General features: G+C 37.8%; 1 protein-coding gene across 12 annotated transcripts in view; it reads right to left on the bottom strand.

Annotated features, from left to right (window-relative positions):
• The window catches only part of dst (dystonin), a 215873-nt gene that overhangs the window by 98337 nt on the left and 93667 nt on the right, over positions 1–23869 (bottom strand). For 6 of the 12 annotated variants that reach the window (XM_048205886.1, XM_048205887.1, XM_048205888.1 and 3 more), the window contains exons 13-37: positions 22857–22976; positions 19192–19287; positions 18959–19086; positions 12869–12962; positions 12077–12231; positions 11096–11546; positions 9137–9265; positions 8946–9023; positions 8698–8859; positions 8108–8212; positions 6486–6581; positions 6266–6391; positions 5967–6119; positions 5725–5879; positions 4429–4555; positions 4159–4342; positions 3422–3579; positions 3128–3306; positions 2589–2727; positions 2299–2492; positions 1849–2011; positions 1681–1764; positions 1274–1381; positions 1085–1183; positions 519–620 (exon numbers count right to left, since the gene is read on the bottom strand). In XM_048205886.1, the coding sequence (XP_048061843.1) occupies positions 519–620; positions 1085–1183; positions 1274–1381; positions 1681–1764; positions 1849–2011; positions 2299–2492; positions 2589–2727; positions 3128–3306; positions 3422–3579; positions 4159–4342; positions 4429–4555; positions 5725–5879; positions 5967–6119; positions 6266–6391; positions 6486–6581; positions 8108–8212; positions 8698–8859; positions 8946–9023; positions 9137–9265; positions 11096–11546; positions 12077–12231; positions 12869–12962; positions 18959–19086; positions 19192–19287; positions 22857–22976 (3585 nt within the window). The remainder of the gene's footprint in view (positions 1–518; positions 621–1084; positions 1184–1273; positions 1382–1680; positions 1765–1848; positions 2012–2298; positions 2493–2588; positions 2728–3127; positions 3307–3421; positions 3580–4158; positions 4343–4428; positions 4556–5724; positions 5880–5966; positions 6120–6265; positions 6392–6485; positions 6582–8107; positions 8213–8697; positions 8860–8945; positions 9024–9136; positions 9266–11095; positions 11547–12076; positions 12232–12868; positions 12963–18958; positions 19087–19191; positions 19288–22856; positions 22977–23869) is intronic. The other 6 variants (XM_048205892.1, XM_048205896.1, XM_048205894.1 and 3 more) reach the window with 1 other exon arrangement.

Genomic DNA, 23869 nt, shown 5'->3' with positions numbered 1-23869 from the left:
GACAGTTGTGCACCTTCTTTGGAGAAACCCAACAAGGATTCACCTTGCATCATTCTGACTTCCGACTTGTGGGCCAGATCCATTTCCATGATTCTCACCTGGCTGATGAGCTCTGCCTCGGCATCTTCCTTAGCCCTCAGTTCTCGCTCTAATGTACGACTGTGCTCCTCCAGGCCCTGTACATCACTGTCCTTGCGACGTAAATGATCTTCCAGCTTCTTACGAGCTAATGTACTTTCCTCTATGCTCTTTTTAAGGTTGCGGAGGCTCTCTTCCAGGGAGGTCTGTTTGGCCTCTGACTGCTGAACCTGTTGTCGAGCTCGATTCAACTCTTGCTCGATGGAACCCTTGCTTTTGATCACACCTTCTAATTCAACACGATATTTCTGGGCCTCATACTCAGCCTTTGACTTCTGTAAGGTCAAGTCCTCAATTGACTTTTTCTGAATCTCAAGATCTGCTCCCAAGATGTCCAGCTGCTGTTGCCTGTTAGAGAGCGATGCCTCGAGTTCCAGTACCTGACGCCGCAGCCTGGTGATCTCCTCTTCACTTGCAGCTTTCTGCAGCTCCACGCTCTCAGTCCAGCTTAAGTACTCCACATTTTCCAGTGATTTCCTCCTCTGAAATGAAAGATACAGTCATCTTCCAGTCAACCACTTGGAAGGGAAAAGGCGGTTCTTGCCCACTTACCAATAAAAGGCTGAAAAACCACCACCATCACGTATTTGCATGTACTCTTCAGCGTTTTTCCAGGACATGCTTTCCCAAAGGTCAAAGTCACCAGCAATGATACAAAATACAGCAATCTGTGCTATTTTGTATCAAAATAAATCTCCCAGCACTGAGCAACATTTTGAAATGCAGTGTGTAATAAAAATGTGTGCCACATGTTAGGGCATTTGTCACTATTCTAACTGGTGAATGAAACATGGCTGGGAGCATAGCCTTGCTAAATAACATGCAATAAAGCTGCTACAAAGCAAAAAACAGAAAGGTAACATTAGCATTTCAGCTATGGTGCTGATGCTAATCTACTCTATTTGATGAAGCACGAAAGACAATAACAAGTCAACAAATGCCCTACCTCGTCCTCTTCCGCCCTCTTCAGTGTTTCACCTGCAAACTTCACATACTGTGTCATGAGAGTGACCAGCGCTGTGTAACGTGTACGAAGGTCCATAAACTGAGGAGGGAAACAAAGACAGACATACTCATACAACCTCAATAGAATAGCAGTGTAAGCCTATGAAAATGGGTAATATTTATCTCGTACCTCTTGCTGGATGACATCAGAGGAACTCTGCATCTTCCTCCTCTTCACTGGGGATTTATGCTGAGAGTCAACCATGGCTCTATAAGTCATCAACTGCAGTTCATAGTCCTTAAAGAAGAACAAGGTTGGAACAATCAGTCTAAAGTTTGGTTGCTATGTGCTTAATTGCCATATTGCTATTTTTGTTTTTATTTTATTGTTTCCCTGGGGATAAAGTATTTTTGGGTATAGCATTTCCACATAAAATTACTATAATGGTACTATGGTAAAGTACTGGTGTCACATGGTAATAACATGGTGCTACATGATTACAATATTCACATGAGACAGTATATCGTAGTACCCAAAGATTATTACCATGGTACCATATACTTTATAATGTCAGAATATTTCCAAGTTTGTCTTACTTTCACTCCAACTGCATACTGCTCTGAATACTTCTGGCACTCCTCAATTTTGCTCTGTTTTTGCTCGATTTCTGCAACCAAAACCTAGAAACAAAACAAATGTTAGGATTAGATGCTAGTAAACTAGATAGACATACAATTTACCAATTTTTTTTTTTTTCTTCGTACTTTCTGTTGGTTAAGGAACTCGGCCAAAGCCTTGCTGTCCTCAGGTTGATTCTCTTGGGCCTTGAGTTGCTTGGCTTCCATTTCTTTGCTCCATTCATCCAGGCCGTTGTATGTGTCTTTGTAGTATTTAAGAGATTTGCTAATGCCTTCCAGGTCTCGGAGCCTAAACACAATGGAAAACAAATACACCGTACATCATGAACAAGACAAATCGTGCATTATCAAAATAAATGTCCATGCATTAAGCTACATGCATTCCTCTAGCTCAAATGGTACATCGTGGTGCTAGCAACGACAAAGTAATGGTTTGATTCCTGATAAAATGCATACCCTAAATGCAATGTGGCGCTTTAGATAAAAGCGTCTACCAAATACATAAATATATAAGTTATAAATAAATGAAAAAGACACTAATCCCTGCAGCAGGGGCAAAAGAATCAACTTAATGACCTGTTTTCAATCTGAGAGTGGATGTTTTGCCAGCGTTCTTTGAGCTGGTCGGCCTTCTCCTTGTGCCAATCCAAATCAAAGTCTCTCTCGTTGTGTGTTTTGAACATACGCTCACTGACCACTCGGGCCTTTTGCAGCTCGTCCTCCAAGTCATGGAATACCTCGCGTCTTTCATCGATTTCAGACCTCCATTGCTAAAAAATCAAAAGTGTTAAGTCAAAGATGTTCCATGACTAAACCATCATTAAGATTGAGACAGCTTTTTCAAAGTTACAATGAGAGTTTGTTACCTTAAGAGTGCTCATGACACCATCGATAGATTTTATATTAGCATTGACTGTATCCTCCTCACACAACTTGGCTTCATAAAGTTTGACCAGAGCTTCGGCACTCTGACTGTGTTTCACCACCAAGCTCACTGTCTTCATCCTGAGAGTGAAAGATAATCAAGTCAGATAGAAATTATATAGCAGCCCTTTCTAGCAGTTCCTACAGTATAATGCTGTTCATCTTTCTTTAGTGTGTAATGTTGCTGTTCGAGCATGAAAAAGCTCTGCAAAGTCACAAAGTCCCTCCATCAGGAGTTCTTCTCTAAATCAGTGTCAGTGTTTCTGAACTCCCTGAAATGCCTTTATTGTAGTTTTGAGTTTTCTTCACAATATTCCTCATTTAAATAATTCATAAGCAGAATAAATGGGCGGGGCCTGGTTGAGTTAGTACTGGCAGTTACGGTAAGGGGCGGGACATCTACTAACCACTAGGCTACATCAGTAATACTTGTCTTAACTCTTTCAAACACATCTCATTTAGGGACTGAGTAAAGACTCACTTCTCCAGGTAGATGCAGCACATGGAGTAGACCTGGTTTGTGCTCTGGGTGAGGATGTTGAGCTCAGAGGAAAGTGTGGGGACGGATGGAGAGGCAGCTGCTTGCCTGAGGAAAACTTCACACTTCTCTCTCAGGGTCTCCAGGTCTTCCTTCAACCTATCCAGCTCTACCTTTTTTTTCTGAAATGTGTGAGAAGGAGAAGCCAGATGTATTATAGAAATTGTTTTTGATTCAGGATCCAGATTTAACACTGGACGTCAAGTGCTGATCCAAAAACAGAGCTGAAGATCAAACCTCCTGTTCAGTGATGCGCAGCAGACACTCCTGCAGGTCATCTCTGTCTAGCGGAGTACGGATTTTCCGGATCAGCTGTTCCTCATGACCCTCCACACGCATGCGGAAGTTACGCACCTCAGTTATGAAGTGGTTGAACACAGACTCCTCGTGTTCTTCTGTTGACCACCAGAGGGCAATGTATTACATCAGTGAGACTCCATGATGTCCATACAATAATTTACAGTTTGTTTCTTTCTTTTTCTTGGAGAAATACTGTGAAAATGTAGCTAGTGACAACACAACTAAGCCTAATTAATCTTTAACACTTGTGTATGTGCATGTAAATGTGATCAGTTTTGTTGACAATTCATTATTAGATTACAGGCAGCAGATATAGCTAACTTATGAAACCTCACAATAAGAGCAACAAAAACAAAAAGGACCCAAAAACACTTGCTCTCTAATTTCTAATGTTGATGAGGAGATCTGTGCATGGATAAAACATCATTCCTTATAGTATTAACGTTCTACTTAATAGGCTTAGGAGAACACGTGTTTCTAATGAACGTGTGCTATATGTCTGGTGGCACCAGTCACTGCTAATTCAAACATATAGTTCAGTTATTCTCTGAACAGCCCCATATTTCACTACTCACATTTGATGTTGCTTTCCTGATATGGCCACTGTCTTTGAAAATGCATGACTTCTGGTCACTTTGTTGTATATGCGGGTGTGTATGTGTACAGTAACTTGCCTCTCTCTGCAGATTTGAGGAGTTCCTCGTAGTACTCCTTACAAGCCAGAACCTCCTTTTCCAGCTGGGCACAATCAGCCACTGTGAAAACATCCGATTCATCGCTGTCCCGCAGGAAGTCCTCAAAGTGGGACTGCAGGCTGCTCAGCACCTGCTCGTGATCACCTGGCAACAGGGTCTTGATCTAGGGAGGGAAATTAACATTATACGCTCACTAGGTTTTAAAACATAACTTTAGTCTCAAGGGACACGCAAACAGAAGATCTGTACCGAGGCAACAGTGCTTTTGCGGATGGCACGGATGTCAGTCATCAGATAGTGCCAGGACACGACGCTCTTCATGTTAATGTGAGAGTGATGCCACAGAGCCAGAACATTCTGATACAGCTGCTCAATCCTGATGGAGTGAGAGAAAAAGTATAATATTTAATATTCAATATTTGTGAGTAACTGCCATTAAGATGAATGGGAAGGATACAGGACAAATATAGAGACCTCCCTCCTTTGTTTGAACTAGGGCTGCACGATATTGAAGAAAAATGCAATATCCTTATCGCATAAAACACTGCTTAGTCTTTGCTGTATGATAGAAATATATAATGATTCTTATTAAAGCTAAACAAGTTATTCAGTCAAGAGTGAGTGATTTTCTCTTTGTCTTTTGTTGTTTGATTGACATTAAGCACACAGACGGAAGCAGGTTTATTAGGCTGCTGTCACTTTAAGAGCTGCACGGATCCAACATACTGATACACGCACACTTTCTTTCTCAACTGTTTAGTCTACTTAAGACATAACTGACTGTGTTTACATGAATACTCACCAAGATGGGCATTTTGACATTATTTTGTGTGTATTTGGCCATATAAGCTGCATAAGATAACTGAAATCGGGATTACGCGCTGTCCGAGAGGCAGCATTGAGCATGTCACACGTGTGTAACAGTCATTTCCAGCCTACGATGACCTAAATCTTGGACTTTTTGTAATCTTCTGGAACATTAAAATTATGCAGTTATCATAGTCATTGCGATATGCATATTACGATATGTACATTTGCGATATTTCAATAATTTCGATATATATCGTGCAGCCCTAGTTCAAACAATTACTTAAATGCTGTATTTTATCGTATTTGAACATAAATTGGTAAATTTCACTCTAAAGCTTGCATGAAATGAAAATTCATCTGTTTTCTAAATGCATGTTATGCATCTTATTAATAATTAATCCGTGCATATGGGTTATATTTAAAAAAAAATGCCCTCGTAATATTTAATCAGAAAGTCATTAGACTTCTTTCTGTTGACATATGCAGGACTCTCCAATCATTGAGTGTGCTTAAACTCCACCCCTGCAAGCTCATCTGCATACGCTTTTGAGAGCCACGCCCACATCCCATCATCCAATCAACAACCAATGCATAAAACCAAATCGTCACCCTACTTTTTTTCCCGATAATCTGTTATGTTCGGATGTACGTCACAATACAAAAGATCTGTCACTACTTCCATTTCACAACTTTTAAAAAGAAAAACAATCAAATGGATTCCCAGAATGTCCTCACCTGCTTGCCATTTCAACTGCCTCCTTGTTGGGTGGAGGAACACTGAAGCAGACCGAAGGCACCATGGCCTCATTTCCAGACGGACTGATCACTTTCCACTTTGCCCTGTGAGAATTACTCACTAGAACACATTCATCTTCTTTGCCGATGGTGATCTGAGGAGAGAAGAGTCACAAAATGCATTATTGCAGACAATGCTGTTAATACGGGCAGCAGCAGCAGTTCAGGCATGGTGACCGTACCTCTATCTGCCGGTAGTCACAGATGGATTTGACGGTGATGGAAGTTCTGATGGGATTCTCTGGGTTGCGAGCCTTGAGCTGAACAACGGACTTTGCCCGGCCCACTAACCCACCCACAGTGCTGCTGTATTTCAGAAGCTGCTCTTTCTCATCCTGTGAAGAACAAACATCAATCCATCATGCCATGTCCAGTCATGCACATACATCTACACATTAATGGACAGGGATGAGAATCTGAAGAAATGTATTGCTCCAACCCCAAATAATTGCATACATTTATTTTGTTGAAGCTAACTAACCATGGACTCTTGAATTAGATCTTCCAGCCGATGTAAGCTGCTGCTTCGGTCACAGCTGTACTTCCTGTGGATGGCATCTTGGAGGCTCTTAAGGTAATCCAATGACTCTTTGGCATCGCTGAAAAACTATAGGGAGAGTAACGTCATAACTGTAGGTCTGACATGAACTGACACAAGTCATGAAAATCTGTTAAACAGCTAAACTAGCTGCATAACTCACGTCGAAGTAGACAGCGTTCTCTTTCAGATGTTGCTCCACACAGTGACAGAGCTGCAGTATCCAGCTCCACTGAGTCTGCATGGCTGCTCTGTATGCCTGATTCACAGACGGAAGCAGAAGGAACATCTATGAATTTACTCAGTTTTATTATTTTATTTTATTATGCAATGGTCAAATAAACAAAACAAAATAGCAATAAAATGTTAATACAATGTTTCCATAATGTTAGAGGGAACATATATAATGTTTCATTTTTAATTTTATTTAATTTTATATTATTTTATTTCAATTATATTCTATTATATTATATTCTGTCATTATTTTAGAATGGTAAAAATAATAATAATAAAAAATAAAAATAGTAATGAAATGTTTTTGTTATTTTATTTTATTTTATTTTATCATGAAATGGTAAAATAAAAAATAAAATAAAATGTAAAAATGTATTTAAAATTTTTTAAATGTTTCCATACAGTTAGAGGGCACATTTTTATTTTATTATTTTTTATATTATTTTATTTTATTATGGAATGGTCAAATAAAAAACAATTTTATGTAATTTTATTTTATTATGGAATGGTCAAATAAACAAAATAGTAATACAATATTAATACAATGTTTCCATAAAGTTGGGAGAGGGAACATATACTGTATGTATTTTTTTAATATATGTATGTTTCTTTTTTAATTTAATTTTATTTTATTTTATTTCTATTATATTCTATTCTTTCATTATTTTAGAATGATAAAATCAAATGTTTTTCATTGTATTTTATTTAATTATTTTTTACTTTATTTTATTTTATTATGGAATGGTAAAATAAAAAATAATTTTTTTTTTTTTCCCATACAGTTTTTATTTTATTTTATTTTATTTTATTTTATTTTATTTTATTTTATTTTATTTTATTTTATTTTATTTATTTATTTATTTATTTATTTATTTTTTTTATTGAATGGTAAAAATAAAAAATAAAAAAATAGTAATATAATGTGTCCATAGGGAATATCTATGTATTTTCTCAGTTTTAATTGTATTTTATTTTATTATTTTTTATTATTTTATTTTATCTTTCATAAAAAATGTCTCTCTTTCACGGAACAGAAGTTTCACAGAATGTTCAATGCTCTGTTACATACAATGATCTTGAATGAAGATGGAAGCTGTCAAGCTCCAAAAGAAAAAAAAAAAAAAAAAAAAACACCATGAAAATATATCATAAATGTGGTATATTCTGATACGGCCCATGACGATGGTAATTGTAAATATGCAAAGAGCAGAAGGGAAAAATGATTTTAGAAGACTTACAAAATAATGTACATGAAGTTTGCCTAACCATAACTACTTTCCTCATATAACCTTCCCACTCCCTTTCATTATCTGGAAAAGAACAGTGTGAGTCTTCTGCTAAACTCCTCCATTTGTGTTCAACTTCTCCTACAGGTTTGGAGCAATATGAATGTAAATAAATGATGACAGAAATGTCTTTTTTGTGTGCACTATTCCTTAAATAGTAGTTTCATGACTTTTTATATTTTATTAATAAAAATGACGTTTTAAAGTTTAGATGGATAATTTTGTTTGCCATTAAAAGAATGTTGCAGGCGTCAGTCGGCTCTACCTCGATGGTCAGTCTGGCAGGATGGTTCTCCAGCAGGAGGCTCTCTGCCTTCTCCTGTACTGACTTGATCACCTCTTCCTTGTCATCCAGTTCTCTCATGAGATCCTGTGGAAAGATGCGGGCATATGAAGACTTTCCTGACACAGATATCTAGCCTCCTTTCCAAGAACCTGCACCTTAACACGCAAAGGCAAGTGAAGGCAAATCATGACGGATGTTTACAGTGCCGCCACATCTAACAGCTGTCTTTACAGCTCCAATAGAAGAGGGCGTGTTCGCTGCTGCTGCGGTTAAAGTTAGTTTCCAGTGCGGCTCTTCTGGATTGATATAATTATGGGCGGCTTTTCATATTGAAGCATCAAACCAAAACACTATTTATCATAGGTAATCCATCTGATGGAAAACTATATTACTGTTCAAAAGTCAAAGGTTTGGGGTTGGTTTTTTAAATGTTTTTGAAAGAAGTCTCTTCTGCTTCTTACAGACCCCATACGGCTAACAAAATATATGATAAATATTCCATACTGTATATAACTCAGGCCCTTTAGACTGAGCACAACATTCAGTTGATGTGGGCTGGATGGTCTTACTGCATGATAATCCCTCTTCCTCGAAATGTTACTGTTTCGTTCACTCCAGTCGAAAGCCACTTCCTCTTCCTCCTTCTCATTGAGCCAGATCAGCTCCTGAGTGGCACGGGATACAAAGTCATACAGGCTGTCCAGGTGTTTCTGCCTCTCACCAGAGCATTTCTGCAAACACAAAAGCACAGGAAACAGTTCGCACAGTTCTTACAGAATGTGGGACCTTAATTCAGATCTTTACAGAGTTCATTTACCAGCAGCCTCCTGTACTGGCTTTCTAACTTGTTCAGCTTCTCAGAGTAACTCTGCTTCAGTGGCTGGGTCATCTGAATCTGTGGGGGTGACACGGTAAGTTTTATAGCATTTATAGGAATAGTTCACTCAAAAAAAAAAAATGACAATTTAGATTTTTTTTAATAAAATTTCAAAATATGTAATGATTCACCTCATTCATTTTGGCTTCTTTAATGCTCATCTGGAATTCTTCAATGGCTTTGTGGAAATCTTTATGATTCCCTAAATTTGATTCAACACTCGGTAGGTCAGATCCCCATTCCGCTTGATCCAGCTGAACCTTTCAGAGACAAATAGATCAGAGCAAAAGCATTAATAACCTCAACACACCTCTTTTTGTCTTGCTGTGCAGTAAATATATATAAACATAATTACACGGTTTTGCTTCTCAAGCAAATAAGGGCCAGATTTACTAAACAGGGCAAATTAGCATGAGACCGAAATCCCATAAAAGCGCCAATGGGAGTGGAAAGTTCTGCGGGTGATTTACTGACAATGAGCAAATTAAAGAACATTTCCAAAATGACCAACACCATCTATTAAATTTGCGTAGGGTCGTGAACTCATGTGATCTACAGTACAAATAATGGCACAAATACTAATAAATTGACTAGCGCAAACCTTAGTAAATCACATTGCATGATTTATTTAAATACTTCCCCCCATAAATACTGCGTCTGAAAGGGAAACACCTACAAATGCATATGCAATAAGGTCAGCTGCAAAATCAACTGTGTCCACGTCTTTTCAGCGCTAATTTTTCCCTGCGTGTCTTTAGTAAATCCTGACAGTAGTTTTTAACACCAAGAGAGGGTTTGCGCTGATACAAGCTGACTTGATTTCAGAAAATAATAATTACATTTTGAATTACATTTATTTTTCTTACTCTGTTGGCAAATGATTTTTTCCTTATTTTAAGCATAAACCTCTGAAAATTTTGCAAGATATATTCTCTGAGATAAATTACTTTAATAATTCTGTAAGTTTTGTTTGCATCATCACTCAATGCATTAAAACAGTGTAGAAAATTGACAAATGGACAAAAATTTTTTTTCTAATTCACACAAAAAACAATAACTATAATGATAACTATATTAGAGTCCACACCAGCGGAGGATATTGTTTTCTTTATTCTAAGCATGTATTCTATGCATGTTTGTTGTCTGTCGCTTTAAATGCTCAAGCTCTTTAAAGCAGGATGGATTCTGATTGGCTGTCTGAATTTATTATTCATCAGCTGGAAAAAAAGAATTCTAATAATTAATCTATTCTGTATCATTATAGTTATGGTGTGAAATTTGCTACATTTAGAATGATTTTTAGAACACTGGGCCCTATCATACACCCGACACAATGCGGCGCCAGGCGCACCAGGTGTTTTTTGCTAGTTTCAGCCTGACGCAGTTATCATTTTCACGTCAGCACCATGTTGTTTAAATAGCAAATGCACTCACACCCATCTGTTCGCACATGGGCGCGCTGGTCTGAAAACTAGGTGTGTTCAGGTGCATTGTTGGCGTGTTGCTATTTTGAGGCAACTGAAAACGACTGCACCATTGACCAACAAAAACCTGCTCTAAAGTCAATGGTGCAGTATTTTTTGGTTATTTTAAGGGCACGTTAGTAATATGCAGCTATAGGCAGGTGCACAACGTGCATACACTCTGCTTGTTACACACACACACACAAACCTACATGTCATAATGGATAGTCATTGCATATATCAGAATTACCTATTTACAGTAATGACGAATGAAATTGGCTAATGATTTGACCAATCGTGGCAGTACACACATGTATTTAAACCATGGTGCAAGCACACCTGGCTTTTAAATGGGAGATGAGACTCTGATTGATTTATTGCACATTACGCCCAAAACACACCCATGACTCATTAAGAGACTAAGCACAACCCTTTTGGACCATGCGCCTGGCGCCAACCATTTTTCAATAGTTAAACTAGCAAAAGTGGAATCGGACACGCCTTAAGTGCACCTGCGCCGTGTGTTTCAGACCATGCGCTTAAAATAGGGCCCTATCGTCCTTAATGTGAACAGGCCTTGAGAATGATTGTTTGCAGTGCACTAACAGAAGAAAGTCTTGAACATACCTGCATTTCCTCAACCCAGTTAAGTAGATCCTGCACAAACTTCATATTAACTTCATCCTCGGTCAAGTTAGGATCCGTGAATGAGGATTTGAGCATGGGCTTGCGGATCTGCAAGTGTTTGAGGTGCTGAAGGATAGGAGGCTCCATGCCTCCTCCTCCTCCTCCACCGGTGGTGAGGTAAGCCTGGACCGAGGCAGGCTGCATGTTGGGGGTCATGGCTGGGGTCATTGCAGGGCTGCCGCCCGTACTGACCAGGCCTCCGTGAGTGAGAGCTGGAGTGAGGGCAGGAGACAGTCCGGCGTTGAAGCTTTGGGAAAAGTTAGAGTTCAAACTCTGCGTGATGCCGGAGATCATCATCTTGGTCTGTTCTGAGGTCAGTGTGCGTCCTTTGCTGTAAACGCTGGAGCACTCCGTCCTCAAAGCCAACAGGTCGTCACGGAGCTTAGATACCCTGAGGAACCACAGAGAGCGTCACTATTGCTTGTTTTGAGAACATTGTAAACCCTAACGCTCAAAATACTTAATTGCTTTGAGTAGGACAAACTTAAATTAAACAAATTAGTTCAGTTAAATTAACTGTTATGAGTTTTAGAACTTTCTTTATCTTTTGAGTTCACAGCACTGACATATTCGTTGTTTTGAGTTGTATGAACTAATTTCTTTTAAGTTTAACTGAAACTGGGCTGAGAATTTAATATTATTATTATTTGCCCATGGCACTCAAAAGGGAAAGTAAATGCTAAAATTAATTGTTATATAATGTTAAGTTTTGTGCAAGATTAATGTAAGGGAGATTTAGTAGTGATTAATGTTTAGTTATGCTAATTTAGAAGAGTTTCTGTTAATGTGAGATAACCTGACAAGTTAAATGTATAAATTAGTGTACTCAAATATTTTATGGTTTACAGTGAATGCCACAAAGAAGATTATAAAAGTGAATTATTATCTTTAATAATGAAGTTCATTGATCCACGTTCTGACCTTTGAACGAGCTGATCAGCCAAGTAGAATTTCCCATCCAGTAGAAGCTGAATATCCACAACCTGCTGCCTCAATAAATTCTCACACTCCAGAAGATAACCAGCGATCTCCGCTTCATTTTGGAACTGAATTCCTGATTCCAAACGTTTCGCATCCTAGAGGAGATATTCGTTTTCTTTCAGATTTCCAAAACAAAACGACATACCTTTGCTTCTGCAAAGTTTTAAATAATTATTAAAAAATATATATTTTCTTCTTCAGTATTTTTGCATTTTCCAGTAAAATATCTAAAAACATAACACCTAAACATACAAAAAAAATCTAAACATCCTTAAATAATAAATATAAATTACTTGAGAAAAGTAAAAAAAAAAAAAAAACATATTGGCCCGGTTCCACAGACAAGGCTTACATTAAGCCAGGATTAGGTTTTAATTCAATTAAGACATTTAAATAGCTTTTATAAATTGTTGCTTAGAAAAAAAACATTATTGGTGTGCATCATCAAAACAATGACACTGACATATTTTAAGATATGCTTTCAGTTAAAACAGCTCAAATGTTCATTTTAGTCTAGGACTAGCTTAAGTCTTGTCTGTGAAACCAGGGGATTAAGTATAAATCATATTTTATTTCCTTACTCCACTGGCCCAATTAAAGGTATCTGTTAATTCATGGAAATCATTTACATTAATGCATTTAGCAGGTGCTTTTATCCCCAGCGACTAACTAAAGACAAAAACAGTTGTCCAGTATTCGTAATATATGCAAAATATTCAATTCTGAACTCACCGACTGAAGAGCCGTCCGTGCAAGCGCTAATTTGTCCTCTCCGCCTATGCAGTCTCGCTGAACTCTGTTTGCAATCTGCTGGAGCATTTCAAGTCTATGAAAACAAGAAGACAGATACAGTCAATCATCAGGGCAGGAGAAGCTCATCTCCCTACAGCGCGTGCGGCTCCCTCACCTGGGTCCATACACAGAGCTGTTATTGAGATAAAGCGGGGTGCTGGACAGAGGCTCGTGAGCTCCGGAGAGCAGGTTTTCAGCAGAGCCCAGGCTGGTTAGAGTGCTGTCACTCACTGATGAGGTGCTACTGCAGTACACCAGGTTGCTGTGCATCATAACAGACTAACAATGTCTTTGACTGACCCAGAGAATGGTGATTACCACCCATCCATCAGCAGCAGACACCCCACCGGCCATCTACAGCCCTTCTGACGGCACCCGCTTCCAGCCACTGATATTTATAGGCTCATACCGGTTGCATAAAAGCCAGCCCACAAAAACATTAGCCCCAGGTAAAACACTGAGCGTTCATTTCATGTAAGACAGATGATCCACCACAGGTTCAGACAGTAAAGCTGTGAGAGATGTGGGTGTGCCACACTACACACCACATTCCTCACCCGCCTTCACAGTCATTTCAAACATTTAACCATTTACGCCATTTATGGCTGTTGTTATATAATCACGTATAAATAAAAGTGATAACAAATATTAAATACATGAGTGATTTCCATATATTTCCAGGTGATTTCCAACACCATGTTTTCACATAAATCTCATGAGTAATTCAGCTGTGAATTGCACAGGTGCGACAGTCATATCTGTGCATAAAACAAAACTAATCAATATAATTAAAAAAGAAATTTCAATCTTTTTCAGCCTTTTGGTGATATTAGTTATATACACCTGTCAAAAGTTTGAAAACACTAAAAAATGTTATGAAGAAAGTCTCATGCACACAGAGGCGGTATTTATTTAATCAAAAATACAGTAAAAACAGTGAAATATTATTAAAGTTTAAAAAAAAAATAGTATAATGTAATTTATTCCTGTGATCAAAGCTGAATTTTTCTGCTTTTTTCTGCTTAACATTTGTTTTTGAAACAATGATACCATTCAAATATTTGCGGTAATATTTTTTAAAAAAGAGAGAGAAATTAATACTTTTATTCATCAAGGATGCATTAAATATATCAAATGTGACAGTAAAGACATGTATAATGTTACAGAAGATTTCTATTTAATAAATGCCTTAAATCAAATAAAAACATTTAATAAATGCTGTTCATTGAACTTTCTATATTCATCAAAGAATCCTGAAAATATATCACCATATCCAAAAACATGTTGTGCAGCACAACTGTTTTCAACATTGATAATAATCAGAAATGTTTCTTGAGCAGCAAATCATCATATCAGAATGATTTCTGAAGGATCATGTGACACTGAAGACTGGAGCAATGATGCTGAAAATTCAGCTTTGATCACAGGAATAAATCACTGTACATTTTAAAATATATTCAAATAGAAAACAGTTAATTTCATTTGTAACAACATTTTGCAATATTACTGTTTTTACTGTATTTTTGATTAAATAAACGTGGCCTTGGTAAACAGAAGAAACTTCTTTTTTTTTTAAATGTAATGTTTCCCAACTTTTGACATGTACTGTAAAAAAGTGGAGTAGCATATAAGAGTGATTTTAATTAACTATATACATATTTACTAAAACATTAAAAGTGGAGCATGTAAACTAGCATCAATAGCCCTAATTCATGAAACATGAATTTCATGAATTTCAGCATCAGTCATATTTATAAGACATTCTTGATTTTGTCAGCAAATTATTTCAGTACATTCGTTGAGTTTAAGAACGGATTCATGAATGATTGACACAGAAAATCATTCTGCTCATGTTTTGTGAATAAGGCATCCATCTCCTATTGATCAGAGAAACAGATGGTCCCACCCCAAACTCAACCACTGGTTGCTACAGTTGTGGTCAGAATTATTGGCACCCTTGGTAAATATGATCAAAGATGACTGTGAAAATAAATCTGTATTGTTTATCCTTTTGATCTTTAATTCATAAAATTAGCAAAAATGTAACCTTTCATTGAAGGAAAAGAATTGAAAGTGGGGGGGATGTCACATTATGAAATAAATGTTTTTCTCCAAAACACGTTGGCCACAATTATTGGCATCCCTAGAAATTCTTATGAGTGAAATATCTCTGAAGTATATTCCCATTTATATTTACATTTTTTAGCAGACAGGGTGATCATGAACATGAAATTATCCAGCCATGACTTCCTGTTCCACAGGAGTATAAACATGAGGAAACACAAAGGCCAAATTCCTGTAATCGTTCATCACAATGAGAAAAACCAAAGAATATAGTTCTGATGTGCAGCAAAAGATTGTTGAGCTTCACAAAATAGAAAGTGGCTGTACGAAAATAGCTAAAGCATTGAAAATCCCCATTTCCACCATCAGGGCAATAATTAAGAAGTTCCAATCAACTAAAGATGTTACAAATCTGCCTGGAAGAGGACGTGTGTCTAAATCGTCCTAATGCGCAGTGAGGAGGAGAGTTTGAGTGGCCAAAGACTCTCCAAGGATCACAGCTGGAGAATTGCAGAGATTAGTTGAGTCTTGAGTCTCAGAAAGCCTAAAAAGAATTATCAAACAACACCTACATCCCTACAAGTTGTTCGGGAGGGTTTCAAGAAAAATCCTCTGCTCTCATCCAGAAACAATCTCCAGTATATTCAGTTGTCAGACAAGACTGGAACTTCAAACGGGACCGGCTTCTATGGTCAGATGAAACTAAAAAAAAAAGAGCTTTTTGGCAGCAAACCCACCAGATGGGTTTGGTGCACACGTGGATAAAAAGTACCCCATGCCCACGGTTAAATATACTGCTGGATCTTTAATGTTGTGGGCCTATTTTTCTGCTGGAGGTCCTGGACATCTTGTTCATATACATGGTATGATGGATTCTATCAAATACCAACAGATAAATCAAAACCTGACGCTTCTGCTAGACATCCAACAATGGGCCGTGGTTGGATCTTCCATCAGGACAATGATCCAAAACAAACATCAAAACCAGCACAAAAAATGTGTCACTGAACACAAAAATGAAGCTTCTGTCATGGCCATCCCAGTCCCCTGACCTGAACCCTAAAGAAAATGAGTGGAGTGAACTGAAGAGAAGAAAGCACCAACATGGAGCTGGAATCTGAAGGATCTGGAGAGATTCTGCATGAAGGAATGGTCTCTGATCTCTTGTCAGGTGTTCTCCAAACTCATCAGGCATTATAGGAGAAGATTCAGAGCTGTTATCTTGGCAAAAGGAGGTTGCAAAAAGTATTGAATAAAAGGGTGCCAATAATTGTGGCCAACGTGTTTTGGAGAAAAAATTCAAGATCAAAAGCATAAACAATGCAGATTTATTTTTACAGTCATCTTTTACCAAGGGTGCCAATAATTCTGACCACAACTGTATGTCGAGCTGGTTAGGATGTTCAAACACACAGAGCAATGCTTTGACAGCACCACAGTGTTTACACTTTTCAGGGGAATGACTAATAGCAAGCTGGACTACAATATCTGGAAAATACCATCATTAGCATTCAATGGCAGTTACTTGGCTGCTGCAGGGCCCACCAGATATGAAATCTGCCATCTTTGTTTATGGCAGCTTTAAAAATTTCAATATAAGTCCAAGTATCTACCAGCAAGAGCTAACTGGAACGTGCTAACATGCCCAACCTTGATCCCTTGACTTAAATGTCACTTTATATCATGTTGAGACATTCAAAAGTATTTTAGTGGACATTTTTAAATGATGACACTTTTAAATCACTTGCATTTTTGCAGCTGAATTAAATAAAAAAACAAAACAAAACAAACAAACAAAAAAAAAACACCTTGAACACCTTAATGCTCTCATGATCTTATTTAATGTAAAAAGTCATAAGACAAGAAATTCCGCAATAGTCAGTGCACTGTCCGCATGACATTGTTTTCGTCATTTGCAGGGTCCACGGACATCAACGTTCAGCCTAATTTTTGTGTTTGCACGGATGGTGCATAAGGTGAATGTTGAGACAGACGAGACAAGTAGTTGAAGAAGAGTGCAGAAAAAGTGATACAAAACAAAACGCTGTATCAAGAACAGTAAACAAAGCAGCAAATCACCCTAAGCCCTCGCGATCTTCCTCCAAGCCCACACTTTTGTGACGTAATGCCGCTTTGACTGTTGGGTAGAAGTCTGCTGAGGAGCTCGCGGGCTTGCAGACTTGGGAAAAGCATGCATCGAGGGTGCATATCGCCCGCAAAGGGTCCCTTGAGAAACTTAAACCTATTTGAAAAGAGCCTTCGAATTGGGACAGCCTTCGTTGCGCCACTGTGACGCAGTCGGCCTTCGAATGCCGTCTTAGAAGGATGTAGTCTATGAATTGGGACACAGCTGAAGTGTGCCATTTGGGACAGGGTAGAGCTGCATGATTAATCATTAAAAGATTGCGATCTCGATTCAAACACCCACACGATCTCATTCCTAATTGACAACGATTCACCTGTATCTATTAAACCTTTAACAAAATCACACCGGAACATTCAGATCTGCGACGGCGCTGCTGCTGAGCCAGAGAGAGCCGTTGGTATGTATAGGTATGAAACATCTTCAAAACAGTCAACCACATAGTATCATTATTTCTGTGCTGCAAATATTCATATCACAGAAGAACTGTGATAAAAGTTCATAGTTTGGATATAAACACTGTCTAAAAATAGAGCAATCAAAATCACCTTTTGAAAGTAACATGGCACTTCATATGATGATAGTATCAATTACATTGTTTTGCCACCAGGTGGCAACAAGTGACTGTTAAAAAATGTATTTGTCATTGAATCATTCATTCAAAAATGCTGATTCATTCAGTAATGAAACAAGTGAAATCTTTATGAGTGAGTCATTGAATCATTCAATCAAACCGATTTTTAAAAAATAATTCATTAAGATTTATTAAACATTTTAAATAGACTGCAGCAATTAACATTTTGTCAGAACCTCTAGTAAATTACATGTTATTTTGTTAAGATTCTGTTCAGAATCGAAGGAGAATCGTGATCTCTGTTTGAAACAAAAAAATCGTGATTCTCAATTTGCCCAGAATTGTGGATAAATTCAAGGCCTATAATTTGAAAGCTGTGCAGACACGACTGTGCGCGAGATGGAGCGGAAAGTGGAAAATAAAGTATACCCAGGCCTAAAAGTCTCATGGATAAAAAGCTCATTCAAAATCATTGATTCAATATGTATCATATGGTGTAACTTCATATCACCTGCAAAATTATAGAAAAAATAATCTGTATCACCCATATAAAAATAGAACACATAAATATCACTTTGAAAGATCCAATTTAAAAATATCGACATCACAAAACATTTGACCCTTATAAATGAATAAGCAGTACAACCAAAGACTATAGAATAAAACAAGATGTGTCACTCTTGTGGCGGAATAAGTCCCGCCTTCTAAATAAGAGCTAGTCACCGACTGGTAAAGTCATCACATCACTGCAGAATAGAAACAGTCAGACGCGCGCCTCCGAAACGAGGCACAAGAGATGTGCATTTAGGTCTGCGCATGCGCATTAGCTTGATCCAGCATATAAATACAGGTTTTCTTGTCATGATTCGAGCGTTTGGAAAAAAAAATTATGAGACAGTTGTTGTCAGATTTCATTGGTGATATCAAATATGAAATTTAATCGAAAGCTTGGCAAACAGCTTTGGAGCTGCATGATGCCCAGGATGCCCGAGAGGCGTTTCAAAGATGGCCGCCGAGTGAAATGACTTGTCTTAAAGGGACTTTGGTACAACTCCTTTCTAAAAACATTCTAAAGTTCTAAAAAAATGTGTATTATTGCTTGTTTGACCAGATAAAAATGATCAAAAATGTCAAGTAGATCCTAAGTGAATTCCTCAGTGGGATGCATGTCATCCACGCCCATATTCTTTCATTAAGAAATAGCGATGGAGAGATAGTGTGTGTAAATCATGCCGACTGCCTCTCATACCTGTCCACTTCAGGCCTCAGGCTCTTCTCTCTCTCCAGCATGGCCACGATCAGCTTGCCCCATTCCTTCTCCACATCATTAGGATGGTAACCTTGAGGGAGCTGGATGCGACCGAACTCCATCCACACCTACATCCCAACAAATAGCAGCGCTTAAGACAGACCTACATGTGTCAAGTATTGTAAATGTAAAAGATATTTGAATGATAAAAAAAGCAAACGAAAGATACAAACCTCTAGCATTTTGTAGAGATGCTTGATTTTGGCCTTTTCGTTCTCTTTCAGGGGTATTTCATTTTCTTTAAACTGTTGATACTGAGTATAAAGTGCCTGTGAAGTTAAAAACAAGTTAGTTAAGACAAAACAAAGCACACCGAAGAAAAGACAACATACCCGCTGCAGAACACCTGTACTCTTTGTGTCTCCAAAATCTAGGAGAAAGATGGAGCTGCTCCTCGAGTCTTTAATAGTTTTTTAACACGAGTGGGATGCTACCTATTTGCCGTGTAAATCCTCTGAGCGAGTGCAGGTAATTTGCCTCAGGATCCAATACACTATGCAATGTTTAATGTTAGCGAGTTAGCAGCTGCTGATCTCTGAAAATACATGTCAGCAAATTCCTTATATATGACAAATTATTACTTCAAATATATCTGCAATTTCATAAATCACAGTGTAAAATCGGCCTTGCAATGATACACCACGAAACTTCCCTTCATGTCTCTCTAAATCTGTATATTTCTCGTTTCCAAATAATCAAAAAAAGAAATAGGACATTATATTTTGCATAAAGATCGTCTGTAACGAATATTGTCATTATTACTTTATTTGATTTTTTTTGCATCATGGCATTATTCATGATAATTTCATGAAAAATAACTAGTCATTCAGACATGGAAGCCCATTTCCTCCACATAAGGGAAAAAAAAAATCATGTTTTGGTAAATTGTAATTGAGATGAAAAGTCAAATTATGCCAAACTAAGACATAAAAGTCACAATTATGATATTAAAAGTCAGAATAATTATATAAAAAGTCGAAATTATGACATACTAAGTCATAATAATGACATACCAGGTCAAAATTATAATAGAAAGTTGACTTTATGACATAAAAAGTCAAAATTCTGAGATAAAGTAGAAATTATGACATACTGAGTTATAATTGACATACTAAGTCAAATTTTGACTTGTATCATAACTGACAGTCAAAATTATGAGATAAAGTCGAAGTTATGACCTGGTGTGTCATAATTACGACATAAAAGTTGAAATTATGATATAAGAAGTCAAAATTGTGACATACTACAGGTGCTGGTCATATAATAAGAATATCATCAAAAAGTTGATTTATTTCACTAATTCCATTCAAAAAGTGAAACTTGTATATTATATTCATTCATTACACACAGACTGATATATTTCAAATGTTTATTTCTTTTAATTTTGATGATTATAACTGACAACTAAGGAAAATCCCAAATTCAGTATCTCAGAAAATTAGAATATTGTGAAAAAGGTTCAATATTGAAGACATCTGGTGCCACAATCTAATCAGCTAATTAACTCAAAACACCTGCAAAGGCCTTTAAATGGTCTCTCAGTCTAGTTCTGTAGGCTACACAATCATGGGGAAGACTGCTGACTTGACAGTTGTCCAAAAGATGACCATTGACACATTGCACAAGGAGGGCAAGACACAAAAGGTCATTGCAAAAGAGGCTGGCTGTTCACAGAGCTCTGTGTCCAAGCACATTAATAGAGAGGCGAAGGGAAGGAAAAGATGTGGCGGGAAAAAGTGTACAAGCAATAGGGATAACCGCACATTGTAGAGGATTGTGAAACAAAACCCATTCAAAAATGTGGGGGAGATTCACAAAGAGTGGACTGCAGCTGGAGTCAGTGCTTCAAGAACCACTACGCACAGATGTATGCAAGACATGGGTTTCAGCTGTCGCAACAGACAGCATCAGAAGCGTCTCGCCTGGGCTAAAGACAAAAAGGACTGGACTGCTGCTGAGTGGTCCAAAGTTATGTTCTCTGATGAAAGTAAATTTTGCATTTCCTTTGGAAATCAGGGTCCCAGAGTCTGGAGGAAGAGAGGAGAGGCACACAATCCACGTTGCTTGAGGTCCAGTGTAAAGTTTCCACAGTCAGTGATGGTTTGGGGTGCCATGTCATCTGCTGGTGTTGGTCCTGTGTTTTCTGAGGTCCAAGGTCAACGCAGCCATATACCAGGAAGTTTTAGAGCTTCAAGTTTCACTTTTTGAATGGAATTAGTGAAATAAATCAAATTTTTGATGATATTCTAATTATATGACCAGCACCTGTATATTATAATTATGAGACATTATGACACACTAAGTCAAACCAGTGTTGGGAAAAGTTACTTTTAAAAGTTACTTTTGCATTACTTCGTTACTTTTTATGAAAAGAAATGCGTTATGTTACTTTTGCGTTACTGTTTTCTCACCTGAGCTGGGCTTGCTTGTTTCTTATGTAACAACAATAATAATAATAATAATAAAATAATTTTGGCGAATGTAAAGGCCGTTTCTCATCGAAAGTGATGTGAATAAGCTTTGGGCTGAAGGAAATGCAAATTCACACGTGTACAGTAGAGTGCGCAGCTCAAACAAACCTTTAGTTTAGAACTACAGTAACCATCATGTTCACACTGCGCACTCAACGCCTCGGCACTTACTCGTGATTCTCTCAACATGAGGACAGGAGAATCAGTCAATAAATGGGAAAATAAAGTACTATGCTTTACTTGTTTGAAAAAGTAACTCATACCCCCCTTTCCACCAGCACGAACCGGGTGCTAGTTCAGAGCTAGTGCTAGTGCCAGTTCAGAGTTGGTTCAACTGACGAGCCTTCTAAGAACCGGTTTGCCTTTCCACGGGCTAGAGAGCCAGCACAGAGCCAGGATTTACGTCACAACTACGTCTCATATTTCATAGCAAAGCTAGCGCTGCAGCGCCAAACACAAACACATCAGGCTTGTTCGAGATGCATCGGCTTCCCCCAGAGCGATCGGCGCATGACATTAAAGCACCACGCGAACGATCCAAAAGCACAAGGAGTCGTATGCTTTACAAACACACCCGTGGACCTGCGGCACTCTGATGTCACCCGCCGAATCGGTCCGCGCTGCTCCGATGCACCTCGAACAAGCCTTCCATTAACAATCGCGAATGTTTTACTACTGTTGATGCTCATGGCTTTGCGAACCTATATCCATTTGTATACAGACGGAGATTATGATCGAGCTGCTATTAGCTCGATTAGCTGCTATTTCAAAAATGGCGGTCTTAAGTTTTTTGTTGGTCATGGTAACCCCGCCCCCAGCCCCTGACGCAAGCGGTTCTTACTTCTAGCCCAGCAATGTTTTGGTGCTACTTACGAACCACTTTTCCTGGTTCGGAGCTGGTGCTTTTTGTGTCGAAAGACAAAGAACTGATTTGAAACTAGGCTCTGGCTCCGAACCAGCACTCAAACTGCCTTGGTGGAAAAGGGGTATCAGATATTCTGTTGTAAATTTAAAAGTAATGCCTTACTTTATTAGTTACTTGAAAAAGTAATCAGATTATGTGACTCGTGTGACTTGTAATGTGTTACGTTTACCCCCAACACTGGTTGTGACTTAATAATTATGACATAAAAAGTCAAAATTATGATATACTGAGTCATAATTATGAGAAAAGGTTGAATGTTCAGACTTTCTATGTCATTATTTTGAATTATAAAGTCATAATTTTACCTTTTTATATCCTAATTATGGATATTTTTTTTCTAATGTGGTGGAAATGGGCTTCTATATTCAGGAAACACACTGAGTAGTCAGTTTTGAAAATATGTGAATTCTTAAAAGCATGATAAAATCGTGAGGCATCTCACCTTAAGTTCCACAGGATTGCTGGGGAAATTTCTGTCTGACATAACAGTCACATTGTGTTTGATCCACTGGCTGAGGTACATCACCATGTTCTGGTATTCCACCCATTTAATGTCCACATCCTGGAACAACATCAACCATCTTATGATCAAGGTCGATATCTCACTGCAATTCCATGAAATGTGAACACATACATACTTCCAACAATATGAGTTTATAGTATGAGTCACTTCTTGGCTTTCTAAAAGCATTTCCTTCATATTCTATTCATTCGCTCATTTATTTGAGAATTGCAAGCATGTCTGATTCAAGGTTAATGTGACTTAAATGGTAACCAGTATACTGGTTCTCTTCCTCAGGGAGAATTTTCCTGTTCTGGGAATGACTCCAAAGAATCAACAGATTCCTTAAAAGCTTCTAACTTAGTTCAGTTTCCTGCATAACAAGCCTCAAACTCCTCCAAGACACATGGAATGCTTATGTAATAAAAAAAAATTTAGACACAAAGTTTGTTTTCATACACCAAGCCCACCCAGCTGAAAAACCTTCTATAGAAAGTCAGGCAGGTACTGTCATCCTTGAGATGTTAGCGTACTGTCAGCCTGAGTATCCTCAGAGAAGAGTCATGGCTGAAATGAACATATTTCTGTGTTTCAGTCACAGACAGAGATAGACGCAATGGCAAGAAATGTCTTTATAGTGCCATCACCACACAGACAGCCCGCATTTAGCTTGCACTGAACACCGAAGGCCCATTTCAGGTCATTTGTATTTGTAGTGCTTTCAATTATAACACTTCAGAAAAAGAAGTGTGCTTAATTGTATTGAATGTGCACTTTTAGTGTGTTTCAAATATTAAAAGTATATATATAAAACTGTTCTTGCAATTAATATCATATCACTGCAATAAAAGGCCACTCTTTCTTGATACACTCAAGTACACTTTTAAAAATTGCACTTTGTAATAATGTCAAATTAAAGTTTTACTTCAAAGTACATTTTAAAACATGTTTTA

The sequence above is a fragment of the Megalobrama amblycephala genome, linkage group LG10 (assembly GCF_018812025.1).
Source record: "Megalobrama amblycephala isolate DHTTF-2021 linkage group LG10, ASM1881202v1, whole genome shotgun sequence".
NCBI classification, from domain to species: domain Eukaryota; kingdom Metazoa; phylum Chordata; class Actinopteri; order Cypriniformes; family Xenocyprididae; genus Megalobrama; species Megalobrama amblycephala.
The sequence above is the reverse complement of the archived record's forward strand: the minus strand, read 5'-3'. Positions and strand labels throughout refer to the sequence as shown.